This window comes from Phallusia mammillata, chromosome 7, assembly GCF_965637545.1.
Source record: "Phallusia mammillata chromosome 7, kaPhaMamm4.hap1.1, whole genome shotgun sequence".
NCBI lineage: Eukaryota > Metazoa > Chordata > Ascidiacea > Phlebobranchia > Ascidiidae > Phallusia > Phallusia mammillata.
In genome coordinates this window covers 23,624,833-23,644,352 of record NC_137258.1, presented here as the reverse complement: position 1 = coordinate 23,644,352, position 19,520 = coordinate 23,624,833, and the positions used below count along the sequence as shown (strand labels likewise).

The window sequence follows — 19,520 nt, the reverse complement described above, 5'->3', positions numbered from 1 at the left end:
TATGTTTAGGGCATTAAGAACCTTTTCAATGGCGAATGCTTAGTGCTGTTTTAATATTAAATGCACCACTAAGTGTATTTTTCCCCGGTTGATTGAAACAATACTTTAAACTTTCAGACTGTAATATCCGATCTAATACTTTGACACAGCCCACTTAAACAGGGTTCATTTTTGCGAAATAACATTGTTGGTGTTCTTTAAGGTTTGTGCTGCGATAGAAGAAACGTCGAAACGTATTGAAGCACAAAAATCGGTGGATATCGATCAAATGGTGAAAGCGTTGGTAAGTGTTTGTGTTTAATTATTGGTTTCACTTTTTTACGTCTATAATACTCGCTTTTTTGATGCTGTGGCTATTCTAAAAGCATGAAGTACTGACTTATCGTATTATTACGTTTTTGATTACCCAATGTTTATTCTGCGCCCTAATTAGCCTTTTTGTTTGCAAGCGCACTTTATGATTTAAAATACCTTCAGGGGCGCTAGCACCCACTTTAAGTACCACTACAGTTGGGCCAAACGGTCCTGGCCACTCGACTCATATACAGACAAAAATAACTGATTCGTCCTGGGGAGCATGCTGGGTTCGAACCTGTAAAGACAAATGTTGCACGTCTTTGTATTTTCGTAAAAAAAAATTTACTCATCGTTTTCTTTCGTGACTGTTTGATTTCTGCTTCTGATATGCTTCATCGAAATTTAGCTTCAATTAAACAATAAATAAAGGAATTCAGTTATTCGTCAAGCTTTTATATTCAATTAACTGGAATTAAAACCGACCAATTTTCTCAGCATATATCTACGATTGGGGTTTATAAAATCTATGCACAAAACAGATTGTGCTATTAAATGGGTTCGTCTCTATTTGGGTTTGTTTCTAATCAATTGTTTGTGCTTTTTTACAGAAACCTCTCCCTATGTACCGTCATATGAGCGACGACAGCATTAAAATGTTGGCGATCGAAGTGCAAGTTCGACAACAACAAATAAGAGCAGCTGCAGAAAAGGAGTTGAAAGGAAATATGACTCAACTTATGTGGTTTGAAGAAAAGGTGCGAACATCATCGATAACTTTCTGCTCGTGTCGACTGATTATGAATTTAACTCCGTCTGTTTTTAGGATTTAAGTCAGTGTTTCTTAACCTTTTTAGGGCTCGTACCCTTTAAGATTTAATGAAATTTTCTCGTACCCCCTGTCTACAATGGCCGACGGAAATAAATAAAATTGTAATAATAGGAATTAAACTCAGTGTATTTATAACTTGGGTGTTGGATGCATGCATTAAAACAGTATTGTGAGTAGTATAAAACCAACCCGTTCGAGATATATAACAAAGTAACTTGTTACGCATTCTTTACAAATATGCCTAAAGAGCGTATGATTTCACACTGCATGTCGTACATCTGGTTAAGAACCCCGGATTTAAGCGAAACACTTATTACTTTACTAATGTGTTTTGTTCTTAGGTGTCAGTTTGAGTGATTTCATTCATTTTAAATTTCAGTTTTTCAAGTTATTTTTCGACCCGACAGCAGACCAAGCCGCTAACTTTGGGACCGCCCAAAATTCAACGACAGCCGCTGCTACAAACAAACCTGTATGTTTAACAATTCTGTTTGAAGTTTCAACAATGTTTCACAATCGTTGTGATTTAGCGACGAGTGTTCTGAATTGTCCTTTTACAAATATGTTAACAACAGGAGCACTAATCCCAAACAGGTTTAAATGTTACCTAACAAGGGCAACTGCAATGGCTTAGCTCGGTAATAGCACAAATATCTCACTGAAATAGGATGGAAATTGTACTGTAAACAATCCAGCTGTAGCTTAAACCGTTTTTCAGTTCATAAATTCTTTAATTAGATTTTAATACTTGATATTTTTTTACTTTAGGAAGAAGTGAATTTACGCAAAGCTTCGTCATTCGCTCGCAGCGTTTTTGCGCAACTGTTGTCGTCGCATGGTGGCGCTAACGAGACAACAGGAGGTGGGTAGTTACGGTATGAGCTTTGAGCCACAATATTCCAAAAGATTTTCCTGAAGCAGCTTTACAGCTTAAGGTCGTAAAATGTGAGCAGAAAACGTCGAAAAACTATCGGTATATTAAAAACAGGATACAACCTTGATCTAAAGCTTACCAACAAGCTTGTAGACAGAAAAAACATTTTATTGCAAACGTTTTCACATTCGGTTACCATTTCCAATCAAATGTCTGCAGAAAGTTAATCACTGCTCGCTATGTTTGCACGTTCCATATGCAACACAACAAAGGTCAAAAACCGAACCAACTGTGCTTGACAAAAAGCTTAAGAAGTCAAACAAAACGTACAAGAAGCATTAATTACGTATTCATGACTTTTTTGGAAAATATAAAACATCTGTTTTGTCCACCAGCTTGCATAATTACCAGATTTGTCGTTCAAATTGTAATTTTGCTGATGTTTTTGCCCGACAGAATGATAAGGTTTTTTTCAGAGCAATAAAGTTATTTGTTCGCGAGTACACAAGCGAAAACAGATTTACCGATAATTTAGAAACTTTTTTTATTTTTTTGCAGGTTCATCAGGTAGTGTGCGAAAAATCCTCCCCAAGCCCGCGGAGCAGAAGTCAAACACGAGTATGACGTCATCGGTGCCTTCGGTGCAGCCCCTACCGCCCCCTAAAAGTCACGTGACAAGCAACAAGGGTAAGTTCAAATTCGGGGTCACCGAGTTGAAACCCAACACCGAAAAAATAACGGAAAAGACAATCGTCGTCGCCGCAAAAGGCAAAACTCCGTCGGTAGGTGGCGATATAGATCAATCACGGGTCAATGACGTCACAAAAGCCGTTGTCAACGTACCCGCGAAGACTTTGGCCGATTTGTTTAAAATTCCGAACCCTTCTGGCTTGAAAGCGACAAAAGAAATGACGCTTAAACCTGTGGTGGAAAAAATTGTGATCGATTCGAGCGATTCTGAACCTGGAGTAAGTGGCGGAAGCGAAGAGGAAGGAGAAGAAGAAGATTGGGAATTAAAATACATGAAGAACTCCAAATCGCGACGGCGACGTGCACTGTGACGCCACAACGACGATGTTCGATTTTAGGAAATAACGATTATTATTCTAGAAAATGTTTGTTTTTTTCCGTCCGACCCGAAAATCACGTGATGCCGATCGCGTCACCCTCCAGTGACTTCAGTGGATGACGTTTTTTCGGGCAAAGCGTGGATCTGTGTATTTCGTGTTCCAGCATAAACTCAACCGCTCGTCTTGCCTTTCCAGGACACATAGATAAATATAACCATGGAACGAGTATGATTTCTAGATGTTTTTCGGCTACAAATGGCGTTTTTCTTGTAAATATTGAAACGGCAAAGGATGTTGATTTCCGTCAGATTTCTTAAACCAGTGGTTCTCAACTGTTGGTATATGATGACTTTTAGGATGGTCCACAGAACGCTAATTATATTTTGTGTCAAATTGGAAGCAGGCTAGTTGGATTATGTATTGAAAGAATATATTTTAAGCCAATATGCTTGTTGACGTGGATGCTTTTTTATCCTTATTCAACAATGGATTAGTCCACGATACTTATTTACTTAGATTGGTGATGCATGGCCTGAAACGAGTTGAGAACCACTGTCTTAAACTCAACTATTTAATGTTTCTAATGCGTGCCGTGTATCATTTACGTGCAAATTCAGTTTAACAAGCCACTTCACAATCGTTGGTTCGATAAATTTGATTTTTTCCGCTTTTTTGATCACGTGACCACGCTACAAACTGACCTCTACGCAAGTTCCGACTAAATTCGTTCATCTGCTTCTGACGTAACCCAGACTTAACTACGTCATAAACTACTAGAGATAAATTTGCATATTTTTCCAATAAACCACCGGTCGAAATTTTGTACCTGCAAACTTTTCTTGCCCAAGCCGCGGGTTGGTTTTGTCCTTCCTTTTCACTTCTACACAATTAGTTTTTTCGCTTCACAACCGGTTCTTACATCAATTATAAAACATTTTCTTTGTTAAACAAAACCAAAACTAAAAAGGTCCAACACACAAACTTTGAAGTTAATGACAGAATAAGAGTTTTGATCTGATTTAATAATAATGATGCGTTACATAGTTTTTACTTCTCCGTGCTTTTTCTATTCTTATTGTTTTGTTTTATTTCTCGCAAAACACGACGGTTTGTCCAAGTGATTTACTGCGATGTATTTTTTAGTTTTGAAAGAAGCAGATCATTGACATGTCATATCAGTGGATATCTATGTCCCACACACCAGTGATTAAAACAGACATATATATGTAAACTTACCAAAGCATAAAAACGTAACAATACGAAAAAATAAAAACAGAATTTTTTTTTGAATATCTTGCTTGTAACACCTCTTACACAAAGCGACGACCCTACAACCGCGAAAAGGCGCAAAAACACTTGTTACAACCAAGGATGGCAGTACGGTACGTATTGCATTGACCGTACCACGTACCTCTACGTAGAGCGTACCGTACTCGAGGTACGGTACGAAAATTTGCGTACCGTACCTTCAAATAAACCAATCGGGATTAGGTTGGATACATTTTATGACATGCACTTAAAGCAGGGGTGTCCAACTCAAACACACCGCCGTGCCATATTTGGTTTCAAAATATACTCGCGTGCCAACGTTCGGTACTTTTTTCAAACTATGTCTTTAACGTCTTAACGGTACGGGCTCCGAATATTTGACCTATACCTATTAAAATAGTTGGAAAAAATTGTCGTCAAATGCGAGTAAACTTGTTCATGATACTCCAGAAACAAAATAGTTTGCAACTGGGTTTAAGTTTTTTTATCCAAAATAAAGAAATTAATTAATGGGTTGTGTTCAACCCATTTATTAAACTACTGATAACCTTGACTGGAGTTAGAATAAAGGCCAAGAAGAATCAATAGAAACAAATGTAATTGCGTAACAAATCCTAATGTTTATCTCATCCAAATGTGCAAAAGCTTGTGTGCAATTTTCAAATGCTCTGCGTGCCACTTTTGGCACGCGTGCCAGGTGTTGGACACCCCTGACTTGAAGGAGAGGTGTCTAAACTCTAAACAGGGTTTAGTAATTGTTGAAAATAAGACAAAATAAGGACTCGAGTCAACAATAAGGACATTTCTTAGAAGGACAATGAACTTTTTTAAGACATCGCCCTTCAAAATAAGGAAACATTGTAGAAATAAGGACGGTATGGCAACCCTGACTCAAGCTGCCCCGCTACAACCAGCTTATTCGAAATGAAGGTTGATGTGTTTTCTAATGATGGGCTCGTGCAGCGACAATGTATAATTTTCAACAGCATTTTTCTTAAAATCATTGCTACGAAAGAGACAGCAACACTATAGCCAGCTTTTTTTAACTAACTTGAGAATCAATTACAAGTGCCGAGTTGATCTCTGTTCTTGTCATGTGCGCGTTTTAATAATAGGCGTACAGTGCGTGTAACCCTCCTATTGCGTAGCGGTCAGCCCGTAAGCACAAAATATTTGCCAGTGACGTCATAAACTTTTTGAGCACTATTTTGGTACAGGGACATTGTGATAAAAGCATGCAATAAACAACTTAAATTCTAGTTTTAAACAATTTTGACATTATCTGCAAATGGTAACGATGCAAAAATGATCGTTTGATCAACATTTATTATGCGTAGCCTACCAGTACGGTGGTACGCTCCAGTGAAGGACCGCACCACGTACCGTACCCGTACCTCAGCTTTCTTTGCGTAGGCTACCGTACCTACGTACCGTACTTTTTGATGAAATTTGCTGCGTACCGTACTATCATACCGTACCGTACTATCATACCGTACCGTACTACCATCCTTGGTTACAACTCTTACATAGTGTTACGTAACAATTCAAAACTGTGCCTGTGACTCGAAAAGACAAAAGCCATCCCCAAAAAGAAAAAAGATCATCGCTATTTTAAAAGAAAACCGACAGTTGTACTGATTTTTATTCGTGTTTTGAACGTCACCTAAAAACGTATTTTTTTTGCCCGCGAGTTTTTTAAGAAAACATTGCACCGGTTTGTTTTTGAAAAGTTTATTTTTTTTGGTAGGACGGTAGAATGACGGAGCCCGCAGGTGGACTAATTAATGACGTAGTCACCTCACCAGTGGCCTGTCGTCGTTTTACATCGTCCGTACCAACTTTCACATCATCAGTGCAGAGACAGCTCTCGAAGTGTCGTCAGTATAACGGTTAGCACAGTAAAGCGATAGGTTTACGACAATTCAAACACTTGATTTAAGCTCTCACTGTTGTTAACTGCTTCGATGTTCATGAGTAGCAGTTGTAAAAGTTCGACGTCTAAACACCCTTCAAGTCATAAACTTTCTTTCCACGACCGCCGTGGGTTAAGTTCATGGCTTGAACGTTTGTGTGTATTATAATACAAACTAACCTTATCCGTATAAAACAGGGGTGTGCAACCTTTTTCGGCGGTGGGCCATATAACTAATTTCGGACACCAAGCGAGGGCCACACAATTTTTTGTATGTACCGCATTTACACTTTTTTGCACTACTGTTTGTGCGGCTTGCATATAATATCACGTCGATATTATTTCCACGCCCCTGCGTTTTATTTTGCTTTTAATATCAACTTTAAAATGTTAGGTGCAAGAAAGTTTCGTCGCAACACTGCCCTTCACAACAAAGTAATTGTTTACTAGACATAGAGGTATATTACGTCGCATTCGGCATTGTACGCAACAAGCACCCAGTGCGAATAGAATACCGTAGGTCTGGTGGATGAATTAAGTTCCATGCGCTGGTTTAGCTTATTCTTGTTATGTATAGCAAGGAGATTTACCGAAAACTAATCAGAGTATTGTTGAGGGTCACACTAAATGGCTTGGCGGGCCGGATTGTGGCCCGCGGGTTACACACCCCTGGTATAAAGCTAGCCTACATGGGACGCCTTCAAGCTTTTCTCTTAATTGAAAACCAGTATATGAGCATCATCTTTTAAAACCTAAGTAAAGCAATAAAACAATCTGTTGTGACTTTATTGCTTAGCCTAGTGTTGCACAAACCAGGGGTATCCAAACCTTTTTAATAGAGGTCAATTTTATCAAGTGCAGACGCCGCAGGCTAACGGTTTTTGCAAAGTTTTTACCTGGGAAATGATAACAAAACATACGGCATTAAATGAGATTTTGTTGCGTCAGCATCATGCATAGGCTACTTTCCTTTCACCGGTAAATAAAGTTCCATTGAAAATCTTTGCTTGAAGTCGCTAGTCGCCACAAAAATTTATCCCAATTATGGTAGGCCATACGGGGTTTGAAACAACAGCTGAGGGCCCCATTTTGGACACCCCTGGCATAAACGCGTGGTTGTGGCACTGTTGATGTGTTTGTGTGATGAACCAGCGTTGAAAACGGTTAGAGTTTTTTGGGGATTGGCCCTAGTCTTATATTTAAACCCTGGCGCTATTGCTTTGTGATTTTACCTAACATGTACGCGCAGTCAAACGGAGTTTGTTGCCATCTTACAACAAATCTTAATTTAATGTGAACCCATTCACAACTTCCTTCTGCAGTACTGAAAAAATGAAAAGATGTATTTAATCCTACGATTTTGAATTTCTATGAGATAACCATATTTGTATTAGCGTTGAAATGATATTTTTGCTTTAAAGGGTTAGGTGACACGAGCATTTTTCAAACTGTTTTGGACAAAAGCCGTTTTTGCATAGAGTTTTTTGACCTATTTCCCGTTCAAGTATTGTTTCATACAAATTTTTTTTTTCCTTTTCTGTATCTTCTAATCTAGCCTACCAAACGCTCTCGGTGTTGTTGATTGGTTATGACTACTTTCTAGTCACTGTAATGTGAGGTAGACCTGGGTTAGAATGCAGGCAACTGAATATCTGTCAAACTGGAAGGTATATTGCTTTATAAACAAGACAGAAAAATACTGAGAACAACCAAATGCTACGTATGATAACACACTAAAATGGGCCTGTAGGTATTTGCACGTTTAACAAATTATGCAACAGTGTCCAAAAATCAGTAACTAGGCCTGCTATTGCGACATAGTAAAACGGAGTAGGCTGGATACACTTTTTTACAACTATGAATTGCGTTTCAAATGATGGGGCGATTGTGTAAGGATAAAACTCAGCAAATACTTTTTACAGCTTACGACAACAAAATAATTTCATACAAAACGCTTCGAGTGTTCGTTTTAAAAAATAAAAAAAACAGTAATGCCTAAGATCAGCATAAGTGCTACGCTAGCTAAAAGATTCAACCGAAGGCCAAAATAACAGCTGTACAGTTCACTTCGCCATCAGTTTTTTAGTTGAAAAGCTTCACAATTGCTTCATATTTTGGTTTCCTCGTCAAGCATGGGTGTAGAGTCGGTGCTTGGAGGTACGAAGTCTTCTCTATTGTTGTTGTTAATCGAAGATCTAAAAGAAAACATTGAATAGAACAATTGGTCTAGTTCAGTGGTTCTCAAACTTTTTTATTGTCGGGGCCAAATGGTATTTTTTAAGTGTGTAGGGAGCCGCAAAAAAACGAAACCTTGAGAAAATTACTAAAGAAGATGACTTTGAAAGCTAAAATAGCAATGTTCAGTGGTTTTCTGAGGTCTGGTGCGAGCCGCATGCGGCCCCGAAAACCGAGTTTGAGAACCACTGGTCTAGTTCCTCAAACGCTTACATAAATCGTGCAATCATAGTACGCCAGGTCTATTGAAGGCGTTATAACGAATCAAGTCGGTCTCCCTACATTCTCATATGGCAAGACATATGTCCAGAAAAATCTAGCTTACGGTGGGATTCGAACCCACGACAGGAGTATTTCCGGGAGATGATCAATTGGTAATAGTTCAGTTAAATTAAGCATTACAAAATTTCGACCAGTTTTGTTGAATTTTGCAATATCTGTGTTCTAAAACGACACTGATTTAATGCAATGGGTCGTTCACTTGGCTTCAGAAAAACTGATAACGATCGATAAAGCCCAAAATTTATGACTAGTGAATTTAACTTACATTGATTTGAGCCTTGAACTTCTTCGTCTCTGACTGCTGTAAAAAGTTTTCGCTTCTTCCATCGTCGACAGCATCGAGACCTTTTTAGTTTCCGGACACCAATAAGCCAGCCCGGCAGATGCAATGGACAACAAACCGAGTGTTACCTAACAAAACACACACACTGAGATGTAAAAATTGTACATGTATCCAGAATAGTGTTAAAGTCGATCATTCTTTGATTTTTAGATCATTAAACAAGATCTACAATCAAGCAGATATAAATTAATGTAGAAATTCAAATAGCATGACAGTTTATCTGCCTTGCAGACCTTCAGGAAACCGGTAGGCTGACGTAACCACTTTTTGTCACGTGGTAACCTTCACCTTGACGATGTTGACCACGGGGTGGCAGCAACACCTTAAAATACGCAAGGACAGAAAACGTGGTTTTAGCGTAATTAGATAACTGCTGGCTTTCAGTTGATTGTTTACAAGATAAACAACCAACTACGCCATACATGAACCTGTTATTCAATTGTGCCAAGGGCTTACCGGAATAATCCAGTCCATTCCGGTTTTCAGCTGAATCAGGAAGGGACTGATTATGCTCGCGAAACGGCCACCAGTGGAAGAAACGCCGAGGGCTGTGTTTCTGTCAATTTAAAACGAGATTTTAATGGAACAACAAATTGTATTTGAAGCTGCACAAACATAACCAAGTATTGCTCATCCAGCAATTTTATTGTAAACAATCGACGTTTCGACGTCCTATACATTACAAGACGCCTTCTTTAGGAAACGTATAATTAAATTTTCTATTTGTACACAAAGTGACATTTGAATTTTTATTGCCCATTTTGAAGGTAAATGGAGAACTACACTTTTGCCTGACGGTTTGGAATAAGCAATTTTAACAGCGCAGAACGCAAACTTCTGAATTCTTTGTGGACGATCTTGATTCAACCTCCACGTATGGGTTTACTGTTATTGATCAACAACGTTGTTGGTTATTTTTCAACCCATCACTTACCTCACACTGGTGGGAAACATCTCAGACGTGTAGAGGAACATAAGATTGAAAGAAGCGCTCACTGTGAATTTCGCCACAAGTAGAAGGGCGACTCCTGTTATGTCTCTACCTGAAAACACAGACACAATGGAACAACATTAAATCACTACAAGAGCATACATTGTATTACATAACTTATTTAGAAACAAGTCCGATTTTTATTATTTTAAAGACCATTAAAATTGACGTTTTTACTTATTTTGCACTTGTACGTCACTTTTTTAACTTGAAAATACGCTTCAAACATCATTGAGAGGGTAAATGTGATTATACCGTATAAAATATAATAAAAACGTCGTTATTTAACGGAATTTCTTGTTACTGCCTTTCCTCTTTCACTGCGGTTGTTTTTACGTGATGCGTTTTTAATGATGTCGTTTTTAGACAAAATATCTTTTGATTTGACATTACTAGGGTCCCGAGAAACCTAATGCACAAATTCCGGCAATATGCCCTCTTCTTAAACTACTTCACATACCTACAAGATTCTATTTATATTGCAGCGGAAAACACGTTTTGTGGTGTTACAACCCATAGGTTTTTTTCCAAAGCGGAACCCAAAACATGAAGATTACACGCGAAATCTAAGTAGGCTGCATTACTTAACCCGTTTGTCTTAAAATCCTGACATGAAAAATCTGCGTTGGCGGAGAAGAAGAAAAAATAAGGAACTATTGTGCGGTATATGGGAACGTTAACGTGATGTCAATCCGTGTAAACAAAGCCGTTCTGTACATATAATTTTATGACCCTGGTTATTTACTAAATAAATAATAAATAAACAGCAATTTTGGGATTTTTGGAGATTACAGACCAGACCTGGGAGTTCTTTATGATCTTTCGCTTGACTTAATTATATATTTTGGGAGCGTGGTAGTTTCGTATCTTATCATGTTTTGCATCCAGCAAAGCAAAAAAATCTATGCCAAGTTAGATATACGTTCACGCCTATTCGATATCTGTATCCATGTGTGCCTATAAACCTTTTACACTGAATCTGAACACGGTTTTAAATCCTTCAAAGGCCCCAAGCGCATAGGACTTAGATGCCCTGGTATATTGGCAACTTATGACTGTAAAGGGGGTTGTCTAAGCATTGCTTTGCTTCCTCGGCCTGTAGATTAATCCAGCCCTATGAAAGTTTAAACTCGTTTTCAGCATAGCATTACCTTCTGAAGGTGGAAACGAAGCCTTCAAAGTTTCAGCAATGAGCATGAAGACACCAGCCACCGTCAAACAGAACATGATAACAGCTCGTCGCCCAAACTTGTTTATTGCAGGGACAACCATCAGACAAGCGATGCATTCGGCCAAACCGCTGAAGCAATTGTTCAAGAAAGGATTTCCCGACCAATTGCCAGCGTTGAAGGCGAGACAGAAAAACACCAGGCTGTGAAAAAAAAATATTTGTCATTTGTGATTTTAATTCACTTAAACCAGTGTCTCCAAATCCGCGAACTTATAAATGAGTCTAAAATTTATAATAATATAATTGATATATTAAACCACTGGTCGACAACCGCCGGTCCACGACGAGTTCGTTATCGGGCCGTGTACTTTTTTTGGTTAAATCCTTCAAAACATTTTGCCCATCTATCCCGGGGATGATAAACTATTTTAGGCGTTTTCATTGCTAAATGTTTCTGGTTTTTTGACGCACGGTCTGCGATAAAATTTCAGTTTGAAAAACGGTCCGCTGCACAAAAAAGGTTGCTGACCCCTGTACTAAACAATAACCAAGCCGAAAATGGCTGCGCGAACCGTAAAAAACGTTTAAATTTCTGAAGGACATATAAGTTAACATCGTAATAGGAAAGTGTCTGTGTTGGACAATAATTAGAAGTGCAAATATTTACTGCTATGAATAAAACGTATAAAGAAATCTTTTAAAAAACCAACACAGAAAATGCTGATCTGGCAAACGACGGAATAAACAACTTTTGTTGTTGTCCGAAGAAGTACGTTTTTGTTCGACTTACAGCCGCAACATATTGCTTTGTACATTGTGTTATTCTGACTTTGCGTCTCTTCATGATTATACAACGTTATCGCAACATCAATCCGCTTATCGTATTTTCTATCAATGCTGAATTGGCAGTTGTCAGTGTGGTTTTAAAGATACTGATGTTTTCCAACGCGAAATTATAGCAATGTATGTCATTACCCTGATGAAGGTGTTTCGTATGGGACATCGAAACGTTGGCACAGTAGAATAAAAAACTGCCGGAAGAGCTGAAAATTTTGTTGATGCGAAATTATAGGTTTAACTTGATTCAAAGCGTCGCGCTAGAGTAATTTCAAGATTGTAAAGCCGCCTTCAAAGGATTTCATGCGTCAGCAAAGCCAACACATTTACAGGACAATGGAAAAGACCGCCAAACACATTCACTGGGCAAATGGACAATGATAACACACAGCATTTACTTGACGATTAGACAATGCTATCAAACACATTTAAACGAGGGTTGGCTATAACTATACCCATCCCACAACAGGGTAAAATGCTTTTGATAAAAGTTACACATGGTATGGCCTTATTAAACTTATAAACAGATCTGTGTGTAGTGTTCCGTTATAAAAGAAGAACTGCAACAAACGAAATAAAACTCGGTTCATGTACACGAGTATCCACATAGAAACGAAGTTTTTTCCAATGCCCGCAGTAAGCCTATGTGGTTTCGAGTCGTCCTTAAACGCATACCAGGGAGTAAAGCCCAAACCCTTTTCTGAATATTTGAAATACTTGCAAATACCACAAATTACAACGAATACCGCAAATATGAGATCGCCAGATTTTTGCTTCACGGTTTTTGGATTTGCCTGGTTCTATTTCTTTAAACCAACACGAAGGATTTGCATGGTTCTATTTCTTTTAATGCCAACACGAAGGGACACGTAGGGGGCGAGTTTAACGATGTCTGTCTTGTTAACGTTTTTGGTGTTGTTTCCATAACCCCCTCTGTTTCGTTGCATCGAACAGATAAATTCGTATACGTGATAGATGTGAGATGGACGCGTGGCCACATGGGGATTATTTACAACGTTGGATATTTCAAGTTTTAGACAAAGCAGTTCTGCTGTATAATTTATCCCTTAGTATTTATCAAAACATGGGGTTCCTTTTACATACAGCGAAAATACTTGTATTCAGTTTTTTTTTAAGGTTTGGTTTGGGTGACCGCTAAGTAGTTTTAAGAGACCGCAAGTGTTTCAGTTAAATACCAAAAAATAGCCATATTTGCTTAAACGAATTATTTATTAGGCTACTGGCAATTTTGGGAAACCGCTGGAGAAATTTGGGGGACCGTAAAACACCTTAAAAAAACACTGCTTGTATTTATTTTTGCCTTACAGCCCTAAGTTTGCACCAATTGGTTTGTTACATATTTGCTGGGTGCTTCCAACCTTTTTTCACAGGAGAGGGGCAGGAAAAGAGAATAATTTTACACAAAGCCGATATTTTAAATGTGAAGATCATTTTTTGTTTCTTACCTGTTAATGAACCACAGTTCTATCATTCTGACCAGCAGAAGTGAAAGATGAATTCCTCTGCACAACTCAATAGGCGAGGAACTCTGAACGATCTTTGTCTAAAAACGAGTAATAATCGAGTTATTACTCCGATATTAAACTGCGTCAAATATGTGGACAAAACATTGTACCAATTATAATGTGAACCAACAAAACTGTGAAATAGATTTAAAAAAAACTTAATCAGCTTCTTTCAACAAGCTTTGACTTAATAAGGCACTTCTGGCTAATGCATTTTATGTATCGAAGTTTTAGTTCTGTACGAAGCACGATTTAAGTGTTATCTATCCTGATGAGAGCGTGTCGGATAAAACGTCGTAAATGCCGAAAACCACCAGCTATCACAGAAATCCTAGATTACAAGTTTTTAAACCATTTTGAACCATGTTATGTATGAATACAACAGTTGTATCAGTTTCCCACTTGAAATTCAAGCAAAAAAAACAAACATAGCTTCAATATTGACAAATCTCAGCCGAAATTACCAATAAACATGATAGAACGCAAAAAAAAACTGATTTAAGGTTGTATGTTACCACTGGTCTAGTGATGGAAAAATCGAAGCGTCAAATATAACTAAGCCGAAATAGCTTGGCCAAATTTAAGCAAGATTTAATGTGAGATAAACGATTGAGTGTTATTAGTTACCACTGGTCTAGTGTTGGAAGCTGCAGCTTTTTTCCAGATCGCCTCGTTCAAGGTTCGTCCGTTTCTTTTCGCCATCAACCGACAAACTTCTTTCGCTTTTTCCACTTCACCTTTGGCGAATAGATATCTGCGTGTTTGTGTGTGAAATGTTTGGTAATTTTGGTTGTGTCGAAATGTGTAACCTTTGGGGTGCAAACTAATACAAACATACAGTGACAGTCACAGCTACAAAAGACGTACAATCTACACATTAAATGAGGGGTCTCAAACACGCGGCCCAAGGGTTTTTGTGCGGCCCGCGAAGGTACTTTTAGAAGTTGTGTTTTACTCAAGTGGAATACCCTGTAAAACCAGTGAGTTTACATGATATAGCCATTCTCTGATAGTGGTATTTGCAAAGTTTAAACGGCATGAATAGTCCATCTTTAGAATCAGCAATTGCAATTTGTTGCGTCATTTTTTTCATTGTTGTGTCACTGTATGCCATTGTTTCCACACAAAGCAATAAAGCAGAGTTGGCTCTTTCACTTTGCTACACTGTATATTTGTTTGTTATTTATTACAATATTGTTTTTTAATATAGATAATGGGATTAATAAATATTTCCCTTTTTAATCACGCAATATGTTTGTTGTCATGTTACGCTGTAACAAATGTTTCGATAGTGCGGCCCTCGGCTTACTTAAAAGTTTGTTTTTGGCCCTCAAAACAGTTTGAGTTTGCGACCCCTGCATTAAATGATACACCACAGAACTTTAGTCGTACACTAATCAGTCTCACTTTACATGTACAGTCGCATGCTACACACACACAATCGCACAAGGCTGAGTACAGCCGAACAGTACACACATACGGGTACACACTAAAGAACCACATGTGTACGCTACAAATATTAAATTGTACATTTAAGAACTACAGTCGCAGACAACAGAGCTACAGTCGCACACCACATAAGTACAGTCGCACATTACACACCTACAGTAGCACACCGCAGGGCTACAGTAGTATAAAGCACACTTATACAATCACATCACAACGGAACCACAGTCGTACACTACACGTATGCGATTGTACACCGCAAAAGTACAGCCACACACATTACAGACGTACAGTGCAAATACCTTGGTGATTCCGGCATGAAAGGTGCAAACAGTAGAAACGGAATAAACGAGAGACCGAGCATCAGTTGCAAAGTTCTCCAGTGCCGGGAAAGATAAGCCAACACCGACAGAAACATGTAACCGAGGCCAGAGAAAACTCCAACTTGCAAACCGACCCAAGGCCTCCAACGTTTACCGATAATTTCAACAGCTTGAAACACAAACGATTTGATTATTCATAATGCATGTCTGCTTATCTTGTCAAGTCTGCTAAACATGGTGCAGCTTCTATACGCAAACTGTTATACAGTAAACCTCGGTTAATCTCGGCACGTTTGGACCGAAATATTTGTCGGGTTAAGGCGAAGATCCGAATTTATGTTGCCGATGTCGATTAGTTAAAACCTTACCAAATTACAATTCATTTGTACAAATTTTGACCGAATTAGGCGGAGATCCGGATTAACCGACTCCGGTTTAACCCATGTTTACTGTATATAAAATTAATCTGTACACTTTAGATTGAAACTTTTGTTACAGTCTCATAAGAAGCCTTTTTTCCAAATGTTTAGGTTCCGGCAATGCCAATGTCGTTAATACTGAAATACGCTTTATGCCTTTTCAGGCAAGTATAATCCCAACAGAAGTTATGCCAGACATTCGAAACGCAACATTTCACATGCAAAGCATATTTACAAATCATCGAATATACGCAGTGTTAACGCCTATCCAAATTTACACAACCCTGCCGGACCTTAACGTGTCAACATTACAGGAAATGCATAATGCATGATAACGAGCCACCAGTCGGATTACGCACAGCATCATTGTCGGTAAAAATGTTTGGTCGAGTCGGGTTTTCTGGGCGGCTTTTGGCTTTTGGTTTGTGTTTATAAAACGGGCTTGATTCGGGCCTGACCTCACCCTCTGCTTTTGGGCGTAATTCAGGCTCAAAAAATGGGCCGAGTTTCTGAGCTTGTACTTTTCCCATTCAAAGTCCCCTTTACAACGTTTTTTGTACAATTTATAGTCAATCTTCGATCACAGTGGGCCAGGCCAGAAAAATATGTCATATACCGGAAATCGAAGAGTTTCCGTGCGACAAGGCCAGAAAATTCTAGTCTGCAGTGAGTTTAAATGGTGGATGTTGTAAATAAAACGTTTTAGGGTTGACCCCAGAAATAACTATGCTCTCCTTAATATATTGATCACCACTTATCTGTTCAAGATGTAAAGCAGGTTTAAGAGATAAAGGAAAATTTGCTTAATTCACATTCCACTTTAGGGTTAGGTCCGGGTTTGGGCGGCAATTTGTGGGCCAGCTTGCAGATGTGTTGAGGCGTTTATCTCATGCTTGTGGGCAGAGACCAGATACAGGATTTAGGAATGTTGTTTCAGTGCAGTATTTACCCCATCTATGCCAGAAGATTTAAAAATATTCGAAATAGCATTTTTTCATCCTTTTTTGTTTAGATTGTAGCGCAAAATCCTGTTTTTTTAGCAAAAGCCAATCCCCCAAAAACACTAAAAGCATTAGAAATCCTCGATTTTCTTGACAGGCGCAACATATTGTGACATTTCAAAACAATAATTACGCTACGGTCCATGGGGAAACCATCTTTTGCGTGCAATAGGATGAATTGACTCTGACTTATTTGCGCAACACTCTTGCGTTTTTGTTTTTCACGAAACCAACACCCTAAAAACCACCAAAAACGCTCTAACTTTCGTGAATTCAATTTACTTACTGTAAACGCTCATTGCAATCTGGATTGCCACGGCAACGGCGCCGATCAGGAAGCGAAGAATCACAAACACGATGAAATTCGGGCTGAACGAGCAAGCTACTGCGATCCCAATGTTCATGATTGTTCCGCAAACCATTGTGGGAATTCGTCCGTACCTGTTTACACAAAAAATGAAAACTCAATTATTCTATTTGAATAAGAAAATTATTGTTTATTGGAACAGTGGTTTCAATTCAATTTTAAAAACTAATTTATTTTGTGCACTCTCTGCAACTTACTTCATTTATTGGATTAAAGTTTTATTTCACTTTTTGTGTTTAAATAAAGAAATTAGTGTTTAATGCATTCATTTTAATTTGAAAATACAAAATTGAATGTAAATCTTACAGCACTTTATGACTAAACAGCCGTGCTTCTATATCAGAATTAGTTAAAACACTAACACACATAAAAACCGAGATAAATATTTCATCCTTGTGGATATCATTGGTCTGTCCTGCTCAAAACTTAATAAAAAACATTTAATTGGTGATCGTTGACATACAAGGCTTGATATTGAGGGATTGTATGAAAAATACGAAATGCCATCTATTTATAGGCTGCAGACAGTTTCGATATATGAGGTCTCATTATCAATGCAGCTGACAAGAAATAGGCTGTATGCAGATTATCATTTATTGGCTTGATTGGCTGTCTCATTCATGTATTTTTGTTGATAAAAAAGATACAGTTTGGTAGCCTTCAGGCTAAGACAACCGTTCATAAATGAAGAAATGTGTTCTATTACATTTAAACTAATACAACCCACCTGTCAGCAATGCTTCCACCAATCACAGACCCAATCAACATTCCCAGACAGAAGATAGAAGCTGAGAGTGACGTCAGCTCGCTTTTATCGCATACCAAGTCCCACTGCCAGAAAATACACGGCGTGCGTAAATTTGATTTGTTCGTTATACACGGCGTGTAAAACTTTGACAGGGCGTACATATGATATTGTACTGTTTAGTCACATTCTTATTAACTTATTATATTTTAGAATAATATTGAAATGTTAGATGTATATGCACGTTATTCGAAAATCGCTATTTGTTAACACTCGAATAGTATTGTGACGTAATAAAACAATGGCAGACAACTGTAATATATCATTTCGCCAAGCAGACGGTTTGTTTTCCCACGAACAGAGAGAAACACATTCACGGACGAACCTCAGAAGCAATTGTTTCCACAAATGTCTCTTTCCCATGAACGTAACCATTCGAGCAACTTGTAATGCTTGGGATTCCGGTAAGGTTGCCTGCTGTGACGTTAAGTCCATAACACAGGGGGTTGGTGCCGTTAAAAGCACAAGCTACATCGGCTGTTGTTGGCGGAATAGCTGTGGTGTTTGTGTTGTTTTTGCCAACACTACGTCCGTAGTTGTATTGGGTGCAAGAACTAAACGCCTGGATACAAGAAAAAAGTTTAAAAAATGGTTCCCACTCGAGGAGGATTTTTAAAACTTTAGGGAAGGAATTTCCTTTAATTTATACATGTGATTTGTAAACAGACACTTCAGCTCTGGGAATATACTGTGGTAAAAGGCCTTATGTAGTCTATTGGGGAGGAATACAAGTGTTTTAAATTGTGAAAGGAGGAATTTGTTGATAAAGGTCGGGAACCACTGGTTTAAAACAAGAGTATTGAATTAAACCACTGAATCTAAGGATTTTAATGTCAACAGTACGAGGTCTTGTTACGTACCTGTCCTGTTCCGTCACGTGGTATAAGTTGCGCTATGACGTCATTATCTGGTTTCCCGCCGTTTGTGACGTCAACAGTCGGAAGAAAACATCTGCTTGACTCTTCGTAAGCTGAAGAGACAAAAAGTTGTAACCTAAAAATATTCTTCCACTTTCAAACAAAGTTCCGCATTGGTGTAACGTCATAAATCAGGTTACAGTATTTATTTTTAAATATTTGGTTATTTTGGTTTACAAACATTGATAACATAAATATATAAGCTATTGCTGCCAGGCATAATATCAAGTTTATAGAGCTCTTCTGGCAATTGTAGTTTTATTCTGACTATACAGGTCGCCTTCATCAGGGTAAATAACACCGAATGCGGCAAGTACAGTGCACGATAAACAAAGGAAAAAAGAATGAAGCGCAAGAACGTCACAACGCAGCGAAAACACATTGATAACATAACATACAAAAATTTCTTAACAAAATGCATGAGCGCTCACCTAAAAATACGACAGCGGAGATATTACACCCGATGGGAATCATAGACCAGATTGCGGCAAGCGCAAGGAAGGCTTGGTAGCGACCGAACGAACCAATCTCACTTAAAACTATGTCAAAATCCATCTTTAATCTAAACTTAACGCCACAAACCAACTTAATTGATCCTAAACAAAC

At 38.3% G+C, this 19,520-nt stretch overlaps 2 protein-coding genes across 2 annotated transcripts in view; one reads left to right on the top strand and one right to left on the bottom strand.

Annotated features, from left to right (window-relative positions):
* LOC145239278 (transcriptional regulator ATRX-like) overlaps positions 1–4,191 on the top strand; it is a 29,341-nt gene extending 25,150 nt beyond the window's left edge. The window contains exons 22-26 of the mRNA XM_080102581.1: positions 203–283; positions 906–1,052; positions 1,506–1,598; positions 1,895–1,988; positions 2,559–4,191. Coding sequence (XP_079958707.1) covers positions 203–283; positions 906–1,052; positions 1,506–1,598; positions 1,895–1,988; positions 2,559–3,061 — 918 coding nt within the window. The 3' untranslated portion in view covers positions 3,062–4,191. The remainder of the gene's footprint in view (positions 1–202; positions 284–905; positions 1,053–1,505; positions 1,599–1,894; positions 1,989–2,558) is intronic.
* A 3,709-nt stretch (positions 4,192–7,900) lies between these two features.
* Positions 7,901–19,520, bottom strand: LOC145239280 (solute carrier family 22 member 16-like). Its single transcript, XM_080102583.1, has 13 exons — positions 19,346–19,520; positions 18,858–18,967; positions 18,323–18,559; positions 17,920–18,023; positions 17,112–17,266; positions 15,385–15,574; positions 14,264–14,390; positions 13,577–13,674; positions 11,254–11,474; positions 10,046–10,154; positions 9,568–9,667; positions 9,034–9,179; positions 7,901–8,446 (listed from the first exon to the last, which is right to left on the bottom strand). The coding sequence occupies exons 1-13, from the start codon at positions 19,467–19,469 to the stop codon at positions 8,359–8,361; spliced, it is 1,809 nt and encodes a 602-aa protein (XP_079958709.1). The 5' UTR covers positions 19,470–19,520; the 3' UTR covers positions 7,901–8,358.

What these genes read in the sequence shown, in the direction of transcription:
- LOC145239280 (XM_080102583.1), bottom strand. Translation starts at nt 19,469, where the DNA reads ATGGATTTTGACATAGTTTTAAGTGAGATTGGTTCGTTCGGTCGCTAC. An exon ending in GGTGGAAGCATTGCTGACAG is followed by an intron (nt 17,267 to 17,919) that starts GTGGGTTGTATT and finishes TTGTGTAAACAG; the next exon opens with GTACGGACGAATTCCCACAA. An exon ending in TTCGTTTCCACCTTCAGAAG is followed by an intron (nt 10,155 to 11,253) that starts GTAATGCTATGC and finishes CTGTGTTTTCAG; the next exon opens with GTAGAGACATAACAGGAGTC.